At 34.2% G+C, this 10,840-nt stretch overlaps 1 protein-coding gene across 1 annotated transcript; it reads right to left on the reverse strand.

Moving 5' to 3' along the window:
• Positions 1–4,990: 4,990 nt before the first annotated feature.
• Positions 4,991–10,096, reverse strand: LOC132266681 (gamma carbonic anhydrase 1, mitochondrial). The gene is made up of 5 exons (XM_059767641.1): positions 9,834–10,096; positions 8,158–8,301; positions 6,524–6,649; positions 6,272–6,423; positions 4,991–5,622 (listed from the first exon to the last, which is right to left on the reverse strand). The coding sequence occupies exons 1-5, from the start codon at positions 9,946–9,948 to the stop codon at positions 5,344–5,346; spliced, it is 816 nt and encodes a 271-aa protein (XP_059623624.1). The 5' UTR covers positions 9,949–10,096; the 3' UTR covers positions 4,991–5,343.
• Positions 10,097–10,840: the final 744 nt, after the last annotated feature.

The following is a 10,840-nucleotide window of genomic DNA, read 5'->3' on the forward strand; positions in this document are numbered from 1 at the left end:
TCATTACAAAAATTTGAATTTAGCTTATCAAAAATCCACAGCAAATCCAACATAGCTAAGTATTTCTGAACAAAGGACTGATGAAGATGAAAATCTTCAGAAAGTTCAATTTCTGCAGGTACAAACCAAGTATGCCAAGTTATTACCCCTATTCTCTCTAACTTACAGAGAAATCCTGAGACAACAAGTTGAACTCTTTCCTGATAACCTCAAGGATTTTATTCTTGAAGAAATCAAGTCTGATGGTTTCAAAGAATGGATTGATATCCAAAACTACCTCAGAAATAATAGTCCACTCAAAGGAACCCGTTATAACTATTTTTTCCTACGATTTATACAAACAGGCAACCTCATTCTTATGGCCATTATCTTGTTAGACGTTGACATTGTTTTCTTCTATCCTTTTAAAATAACCAGAAAAACCTGCTTCTTTACAAAAACAACCATCTGTTATCTAAGCAATCTGTCAGAGTTAGGAATGATCTACAGTATCACCATACCAAAAAACATGCCATTAGAGTAACTAGATTCTTTAGGTAATTTTCCCAATCGATTAAACCAAGCCATTGCTTTCGAACAAAAACTAACTTAAAAATTGTTTTCGAACAAAAACTAACCCAAAATTTCATGCCAGAAAGTCCAATTCTCCTTCAAATTCACAGTACTCCCCCAGAATGGGTAAAAGATGGAGTTATAATTTTGGGACATCATCGAATTTCTATTCATTCTGATCCCACGGAAGTCAAAGTTCTTACCTAACATGTTTATTTTGTAAATAACTTTCTTAATGAGATAGAACCAGCTACCTTTAACCATCTGGTGTACTATAAAGCTTATTGTCAAGTTAACCTAAACTACAATCCTAGTTTCGGACACTATGATCATAATATCAACATGGAAATTTTTGTCAAAGGAAGAATTCCTCATGTCATTAAATCTCCTTCAGAAATTAAGATATCTCCAGAAGTGGAAGAAATAATAAATGAAGAAAATATGTTGTTGGAGCAGTTCGAACTCGCTTATCGAAAATGAAGAAACCAGCTCACCAGACAGCACTGATGAATATTTCGCCCGCAAGCATGAAAGAGAAAGAAATGATAGCCCAACAGATAGCACTACAGACAGAAATTTGTCCAATATGCAAGAATTCTACAGAAAAAACAGATTCGCCACAATGTACAGATAAAGGCAGCCCCAGCATCCAAGAAAAACAGATTCTCAATAGTGTATAGATAAAAACAAATCCACCGAAAGCAGATTCTCAACAATAAAAGTTGATAAGACTCGTCAGAAGTAGACCTCAATAGTTCAGCAATAATTCAAGCTATCTTATCTCTAAAACATACATCTTGCATCTCAATCGTCTATGTAGCATCTTCAATCTCAGCCAAAAATTCATCCCTCTCTTCTTCTATAAAAGGAGCCTCTCTGCTCAAGAAAAGATTATCAAGTTTTAGAGCAATCAAGCTAAGAGCCCTCAAGCATTCCAGCCTTTATAGTTTCCCAGTGTATTTTCTTTATTTTAGAGTGTTCTCTTTTTGTAAAATATTGTGTGAGAGTGTATCCATGTACAAACAGTGTGTATCTATGTATATATTTCTTATGAAATAAATCATCCAGTTTGCTTTTATTCCAAAAATTTCTTTATCCCTATTTAGTATTTTAAGTACTTTCGGGCAAAAGACTTCTATCGACAAAAAGATCAAATATATAGGTTTTATTTAGCCAGACAGTGTAGATCCTAAAATTTTCTTGAATTCAACCAATACAAGCAGCCTTAGTTTTAATTTAACAATTTCTTCTGTGAGTTAACTCGAACTGTTGGCTTGTTGGCCCGTTCTTTGCCGGTGTTCAGGCGTTTCTACGGGGCGTTATCAAAGCGTTATCAGGTTCGACAGTCATTTATGTGATTTAATTCTTATTTTATCTCTATATTATTTGCATGCTTCTATCCGGTTAGCTTCAACTTAATTTTGGTATTAGAGCTATACTGTTTGGTTAAATTTAATTTATATATAAGATCTTTTGTCTAAAGGAATCTCTAAGTCTATATTAATCTACTGTGAAATTTTAATTACATATTTAATAGTTTGTTCACAAAGCTTTTGCAAGTTTATTTCAAACTCTAAGGTCAATATAAAATAAAAGTATTACTTTGGGTCTTTAATTATAATATAGTTTGTTGTGTGGTACAAAGCATAAAGTGGAATTTATTTTAGAGAAATATTTTGGTGGTCCATCCAATTATTGAAACTTTAAGACCTTGTCCCCATTATATTGTAGTATTTGGGCCTTAAGCCCATGTATTGGTAAAAATCCCTATTTTTTATATCAACCCATGAACAGAAAAATAATAACACTAGATTGAACTCAAATCTCTTTCATGTTAATTGAACTCAAATCTCCCCTAAAATCAAGTATGTAATCAACGATACTGTTGATGTTCATCCCAAAAGTATTTTATTTGCATAAGCAAAAAGTATGGCAATTAACATGCAAAAAAAGCATGATAGGTCATCGGCATATGGATTTCTCTAACAACTAAGTATTTTCTACCATTTGAATGCTGCAACAGCACACCAAAGATTCGCTTGGAAGGATTACAATTTAGATGGAAATTTTAGTTACTAAACAAATTGAACTAGTTCAACTTTTTCTTCAATGAGTTGGACATGATTGTAACCCCAATTAAACCGGTTCAAGTTTTTTCTTGAACTAATTGGACGTGATTGTAATCTCAATTAAATTGATTCAAGTTTTTTATAAACAAGTTTATCTGTGCTAGAGATTTGCAAAAATTAGTTCCTGATTAATTTTTGACTCTCCAAAAGGTTAGACTTGTGAGACAAGTTAGGTTCCTTTGTGTGCCAACCCTAATAAGACTTTAGGGTGTGTGATGGTGTGAGTCACAAGGTAATCGGTGTGCAAAACCATGTAAGATTGACAATGGTATGAGAATTGTGAGTGTCTTAATTGTTGATTGATTTTGTGTCTACACAATAGATGGTAAGTTGAGAGTTTGAAAGGAAATCTCCATTATATTCCTTTATATTGGAATTTATTTGAGTGAATCATATACATCTTGTCTTCTTGTGATTAATGTTTTTCCCTTTTGATTGTGATTATTTCTGTCATCCATTTTTTTTGGAATTCCACCTGTCTGGCACATTTGAAATGCCTCAAAAGAATATTCTATGGAGATTGATATGAACTGCCGACCAGCCTAAAATTTGGAAGTGTTCTCCCCAGAACTTTTGATCCGACTTGTTTCACAGAGTTGTGCCAAAATTTACTGTCATCCCCTACTCCTATTATTCAATTTTTTAATGATTTTATCAATATTTATGAACTGATCAATATTGTTGAACTGACCAAATTGCTACTCTAGGCCTCAAATACTGTTAAAATTAAGACGTGAGAGAGAAATAAATCTATATATAAATGTATAGGCAAAAGACTCTTCAGATTAGTTAAACTAGTGTTCAATTCTCTTAAATTCAAAGAGATCCCAACGGCCTGTTTGAATTTGATTTTTTGCCCCAATTATCAGCATTTGCTAACTACTCTTTGCTTTCTTCCCATATCTCAACAATATTGTCACACTTAACGTTTCACTTCAATTTACACTATAAAATTTTATCATTTTCATCTCATCAAAGAAAAGTATAGTACATTAAATATATAAAGTTGATGGTCATCCTAACACTGTGTTATTTGAATATGCGAAAAAAAACATGACAATTAACCGAACAAACTTTTAGATATATACTTCTTGCTAAAAATGGAGAAATTATGAAACTTGCATTTTGAAATTTGGTTATGACCACTTTGACCATCAATTCATAGTTGATTTGGTGTGATATTCCCTTCAAGTATGTGTTTTGAGTGAGATGAATTTTAAATGAACAGTGTTGTCACAAATTTGGTACAGTTGTGACGATACTGTCCATTTCAAATTTGTGACGGCATTTGCACTTTAACAATTAATAAACATCTGGCAAAGTACACGTGGTCTTGGCCGTGTAGCTGATTTGAACGCTCGACCTTTCTAGAAGGTGGAAGAGATCTCTCTTAGAGATACTTCTACATGAGTATTTTTTTCATGTCAACAGACTCAACTGTTAGTATGTTATATCATCACAGTTGAGACAATTATCATTTCATCTATCATCATCACACTCGAACCCTTGTGTCCTGCAGGCACTATTTTGTTATATGGAGAACAGCATCATGTCCACTCTGCTGCTGCGCCATTAGAGCCTAGAGGAGACAAGTCCCAAGCACACCTTCGACTGTTCGCAACTGTCGATAGCAATTCTTTTAAATTTCAATCATAACAGGTACCCTAAATGTTCCTGGCAATTGCCAAGGCCTATTCCTTTCATGAGTGAAGGGCATTGTTGCAGAACAGCATCTACTGCAGCCATGTTGAATAGAACCTAAATCAATTTGTGTCTAGCTAGAATGCATAGTATATACGTTTCGCTATTATATCTATAAGTTAATGCAAAACACAAACGAAATATAATCAATATGATTGTCGATCTTCTGTAGGTTTAAACTGAGAAAGACCCATCCATTACATTCACAGTAGGCTGTGTTGTAAGAACAAAAAATGAGAGCAGACCGGCAATTAAAGGTTTTCCTTAAAACAGAAGCGTTAGCAAGAAAATCAATCAGTAACATAATCGGAGCAGTGGATAATGTACTATCAAGTAAAGGGTTACCTTATACTTGAGTCCAGTCTGTCAGCAGTATATTTCTTCACTGTTTTTATCCTTAGAAGAGAGACATCCACAACCATGACAAACCTCGGTCAGCTATCTATCTTTTTGAAATACCATTCGGGAGTCTCTTTACATTTTAATTTTTACTCTTAAATGATTACAAAAATTAGTTTGTTTCAGCGAGAAGCCAATCCACCATAAACTGGTGGCCAAGCAGGGACATAGGAGTGAATAGATTAAAGCTGTTCGTAAGGAAATAGAAATGCTCCGAAAAAACTCTGATTTCACATTCTTATTTCTGGTCATACATATCAAAGCACTTGAGCTGTAGTACAGATCTATTAGACCTTTCTGGATGACTAAAACATGCAAATATGTGTTCTACTCTTAACATAAAATTACCTCAAGAAACGAGATGGAAGTGTCTGACAACGAAAGAGGAGCCAAGCCATATGCCAGAAATGCATACAATAATTAGATCTTTTATATTTTGTCCTGGCCCCCCCATATATTATTAGAAACGGATAGCAGCCGTTCTCCATAAATCAAAACATAGCAACAAATATCCATTATCATCAGATCCGAAGAGGAAATACCTAACATGGAAACTCTCCCTTTAAGAAGCCTTTGGTGCTTTATCTCGTAGGACATTATCAGGAAGTATAAGCTCCGGAGGTGTTTCACGGACAACACCCAGCATTGAATCGTAGTCCTCATCTCGCCGCGCAAACTTCTTGCGGAGCACCTTCTCGAACTCGATCTCATCAAAACTCTTGGCATTTTCAGCTGCATGAACCTGAGCTAAGTTGGTATAATTTGTGGCTGACTGGGAGATGAAGGCCAACTCTTCTTCTGTGAGCTTCCTCAGGAACTTTGCTGGATTGCCTCCCCACACCTGTGTTTAAAAATCACTTATTAGACAACTAAATATAATCCATTTGCCCATTTCAAGTCAGATACAAACACACATCCACATTTAATAAGACTTTGTTCGACCCAAATCCCAACAGTCATTTTACTAGGATATTAACTTCAGCAACTATGCCATCAAAGACCAGTAATAAACTAGCAAGGTGGCCAAAAATGAAGTCTTGGATTTTTCAAAACCCTAGAAAATACTCAAATCTCCAAGAAGTTATTCACCCTGGCCAAAGATATTTGTAATTTGGTTCTGAATTTCTTCAATGGAAGGGATGCAGAAGACACAAACAGAAAGTAGTAGTACAAATTTTTGAAGCCTAACACTTGAATAAATCTATTCAATGAGAACCTTTTCAGCACAATACCTTCATGAATGACATAAAAAAGAGTAAAAACCATTAAATAAGAAAACCCATATATCACATAGTTTGCTATGCTTTAGCAATATGGCCCGAATATATCACATTATATATATGTGTATGTATACCATATCTGTATATATCAAAACCAAATTTCATTTTGATTCATGTGAAAACAAGATACTGAAAATATTTGTAACTCTCTAAATATAGAGGCATGCGGGTAAAATGAACACCCAAAAGTCATGTATGTGTTTTATAAACCTCTCCGCAGGGGATCCTGGTATTCTGCCTCACAAGGGCTCCAGCAGCAACCATAGCATGTTTCTCAACAAAAACCCCATCAAGCAAGGTTGCTCCCATACCAACAAATGCCTCATCCTCAACAGTGCATCCATGCAAAACGGCACTATGACCTGTGCAGTTCAACTTAAAGATTGTAATGCAAGATGCATACTAAAAATTCACTCAAAGACCAAATCAACGTCAGTTAAAACTCGACTGAGAGTCACTCACCCACAGTAACATTGTCACCAATAATAGTTGGCAAAACCTTCCCAGCTAGATTAGATTTGGCTACATGAACAAGAGAATTGTCTTGTATATTTGTTCCAGATCCGATACTGATGCTGTTAACATCACCTGCATCGCAGCAGTCACATTCAGACAAAGAACAATATATGAAAGCACATGCATGTAGCAGCAATTTTTTTGTTTTCTCCTATGTTGTTCAAGGTGTTTTAGGGGGAAGGAGGGGGGAGAGGTGACATATAGTTGCAATCATCTGGAGAAAGAATTTGAGGGAAAAAGAAAAAAAAATTGCAAATACTGGGTGCAGCATCATTTCATTTGAACAGCTAATTTATTTTATTTTATTTTATTTTATTTTCCAGAAGCAAATAATTCAATTAAATAGTGAGTATACCACAATCCATATGTATCAAATCCAAAACCAAACAGGCCACATATCAGCCTCAGCTAAACAAAGAAAATAAGATTAGAATAATGCAAGCGTTCTGCATAGTGGCCATCACTGCAACCTCTGCCCCCAACATAGTACTATTTTCATGGTTTTGCCACATTTTCGGCATCCAGCACATAACTATAACTTCAAGAGTCTTCAACCATCTTCTTTTGTTGTTTATGACATTCCATCTCCTCTCTCTTTGTTACTGTTAAAATACCAGGACCATTCGGGATAATTTAAATACCCACTCCTTTTTCTTATTCATAGCTCCAGGCCCTCTCTCTAATCATATAGCAAGCTCCCCTTCATATTGAATTCTCTTGGCATCATTTTGCCATCACCAATTAAATGTCTAAACTATAGAAGAGGATGGTCAGGTTTCATAGATTCTCATCTATGATACCTTCCGAAAATACACACACAGATTGAGATCTTTCAGTTCACAACTTCAGAATATGCAATTGCACGTAGAATTCCTTGCAGAAGGTTATATGCAGAAAAAATTAAGAATATTGCTGTCTAGGTTGCGTTATAGACTGTAGTGAAGTAATCAATTACTAGAACCAAACTAAGCTTCTTATTGCGATTGAAGCATAATTGACTGTCTGTTTCACCATTACCAGGGACAGCAGCACGCTGCATTATATAAACTGGGTTTAAAGAGAAGATTACATTTTGCAGAAGGTTCTAGTTGCAGGAGTTAATCAAAATTGTGTAGCATAATTTGAAGAAGTATCCCCAAACCATGAACTAAGGCCTCTTAAAAACAACTTTAATCATCACCCTGCCCAAAGCCCACCTATCCTGCCCCCTGCCTACAACAAAAAGTTTCCCACTTCATTTCCATGACAAATCCTTGATTCAAAATTTACAGTTCTAGAACCCAATTCATACACTTTGATTCTTAGAATCTCAGTGAGCTCTGAAGTTTGACGCCCAATTGTCATCCTACAATTTCTAAAACCATCATGCTTATATTTTTCATGTCATGGAAATAAGAAACTCATAATCCGCATAATATTATAAATAAGTGATTCAAAGATTTGAGATTGCACTTCAGTCATTTAAAAACATCATTGTGAAAAATAAAAAATAAACTCAAAAGCTGAACTGCTGCTGATGGGCTGGAAGTTAAATAGGAGTTCTAAAAGACATTACCAAGCTTGACTTTGGTGCAGTTTACCTCTCAAAACACATCCATACCAAATAGAAGAACCTCGTCCCACCAAAACATCCCCAATGATAGAAGCACTAGGAGCCACAAATGCATCCTTATCAACAACAGGAGCTTTATCAAATATGTTCATGAGTGTCCGATGCCTTGACACTAAATAAAAGAAATAATAGTTAGAAGAATAATACATTAAAATAGATTCCCAGCATGTTATAAAACAAATTAACAAGTGTGATCAATAAACAAGAAACAACATAATATCCAATTCAACATAAAGAACATTAACAGGAAAATTATGATTAATGATGCAAAAGTAGATTTAAGAAAAAAGGTTGGCACAAAAGAGGATGCAATTATATATATATATATACACACACACACACATATATATTTGGTTACACCAGTGTTCCTAACCATCTTGAGGAATCCGGCAGCTTAATTGAGAATACTAAGAACTTTCATTCAATAAATGAAAAATTTGTTGATAGAATTGGTTCATGTAGAAATTTTTGCATAACACAAAATTTAAATCTCTTAGTGAAGAAAAAAAATATGAATCACCCAGTGTCCAGATTTTTCACCAAAATTGCCAGTAGTCTTGCTCCATAAAGATTCTTTGGTTACAACATAGCTTTTAAGAAACATACCAACAAAATCAAAGTCCAATAGTACAAAATTAGAAAATCCCTTTTTGAAGAATCCTACAAGCATATTGAGAATACAAACAACCTTTAACGCAATAAAAGAAAAACTTTAGACAATATATTCCATTGACATACAGTATATTTTTCCATAAAAGAAAATATCATTCTACCAGTGGTCTGCTTCTTCACAACAATCACCAGGCAATCTAGCTCCCTATTAGTTCCTCTAACTATGATCTTTATATAAACAAATAAACACAATTCGAAGTTCAGAAATCCTGAAGTAGTGAAACTCCAAATTTTTTTTCTATTCAATCAAATGGAGACTTTAAAAAATAATAATAATAATAGTCAGTAAATCCTAGCTTAAGCAATGCTAAGGTACAACAATGTAAGGTCACTGATATTTGTCAAGATTTAACAGCTCTGAAATTTCTATGAACAATCAAGTTGCGTATGTAAATTAAAATACTTTCTCAATATGATGACAAACTCCAAAAGCAATGATTTTTACCAATAAAGCATTCGTCCATTCCATAGTTGAAACTACACATTCACAGTATCTCTCATTATCGGTGCATTAACCACCAGAAAAAGATGCATACACAAAAACATGTTTTCATTCTAGTCCTCTTGTAACTAGCAAGATTAAGGATTAATAACAAAATTAGCAAGATTAAGGATTAATAACAACACTCCAATACCATTGCCTGGTAAATATATAAAAAATGACTCATCTTCCCAAACTATGAAACTAATACATACATAAACACACACACACACACATATATATATATGCATATATGGAGTGCATACAATGAAACAACAGGAATATGAGATTTTATCGAAGACCAATTCAAAATGTTTCGCATTAATGTGTATAAGACTTAATTACTGAACCCTAAAATGTTAATAATATATGATGTTTTGATGTGGAAAAACTGAAAAATCAGAATATGTATTTCTAGGGTTGAAAATGATGGGGATCATTGCGAGGATCTATGAAGGTTTAGACATAGAGGAAGAAGGTTGCTAACATACGCTGTTCTTGGAAGTAGTAGTTGCCTTGGAAGCGGCAGCCGAGACGATCAAGGGCTTGGCCGGTTTCGCGGATCCAGAATCCGACGGTGTAGATTGCTCTTCCCAACGTTCCCATCTTTTGAGCTTCAATTCCACAAACTGTTTCTTCCGAAATCGAACTGTGATTTTAGAGAGAGAAAGTGAGAGAGAGAGAGAGAGAGAGGTGTTCAGTTTATAGCTGCGAAGGTAAAGCAATAGGGGGAGAAGAGAGTGTGGAGACCACAGCATAGAGAGAGAGAGAGAGCGAGGAGAGAGAGAAATGGCCAGGTGTAAAACGAATGGGTTGTACAGTGGTAACTCTATACTGTGAAAGTAGTTCTCTACAGTAACTTTTACCATGATACCTGAAGAAATAACAAATCACTTCTTAACACGTGTCTAGTAGTTTTTTTTTTTTTTTTTTCAAAAATAGAAATGATACAAAATTGTCAGGGATTTCAATTTGGGGGACACGAAATCCAACTCAAGTCCAACGTAGTGTTTGAAGAAATTTGCATAGTTTCCAATTTTTGTTTGAAGAAAATAATGAATGCCTGAGGTTTTTGTCAATTTTCTTTTTTATTTAGAAAAAAAAAAGAAGAAAAATCAATTTAGGGTACATCCATTTTTTACTCAATTTAAGAAAAATATTTCTCAATTAAACTCAAAAATAACTTGTAAACTTGAATTTGTGTAAAGAGATTTAAACATATGACATTTGTCGTAATACATAGACATTCACCATTCATTAATTGTGTAAATACGTTTTGATCCGAAAAAAAAAAAAAAAAAAAACATAAACATTGACACGAGAATGTGTAAAGTTGACAAAATCTATACTCATGTATAGATTAAATTTTTTTTTTTTAAAGTACAAGCTCCTTGTATTTGAATTCATACCCATGTATGATTAATTTGGCAAATACTAAATATTTCTCACTATTTCAAAATTATGAAAGGAAGATGTTCAAAAATTAATTTCTCCTAGA

This window comes from Cornus florida, unplaced genomic scaffold, assembly GCF_030987335.1.
Source record: "Cornus florida cultivar Cherokee Brave unplaced genomic scaffold, ASM3098733v1 CherokeeBrave_3.0.0_Hap2_Chr07, whole genome shotgun sequence".
Taxonomy (NCBI): Eukaryota; Viridiplantae; Streptophyta; class Magnoliopsida; order Cornales; family Cornaceae; genus Cornus; species Cornus florida.

What these genes read in the sequence shown, in the direction of transcription:
- LOC132266681 (XM_059767641.1), bottom strand. Translation starts at nt 9,948, where the DNA reads ATGGGAACGTTGGGAAGAGCAATCTACACCGTCGGATTCTGGATCCGC. An exon ending in TGGTGACAATGTTACTGTGG is followed by an intron (nt 6,424 to 6,523) that starts GTGAGTGACTCT and finishes TGAACTGCACAG; the next exon opens with GTCATAGTGCCGTTTTGCAT. An exon ending in CCAGGATCCCCTGCGGAGAG is followed by an intron (nt 5,623 to 6,271) that starts GTTTATAAAACA and finishes TTTTAAACACAG; the next exon opens with GTGTGGGGAGGCAATCCAGC.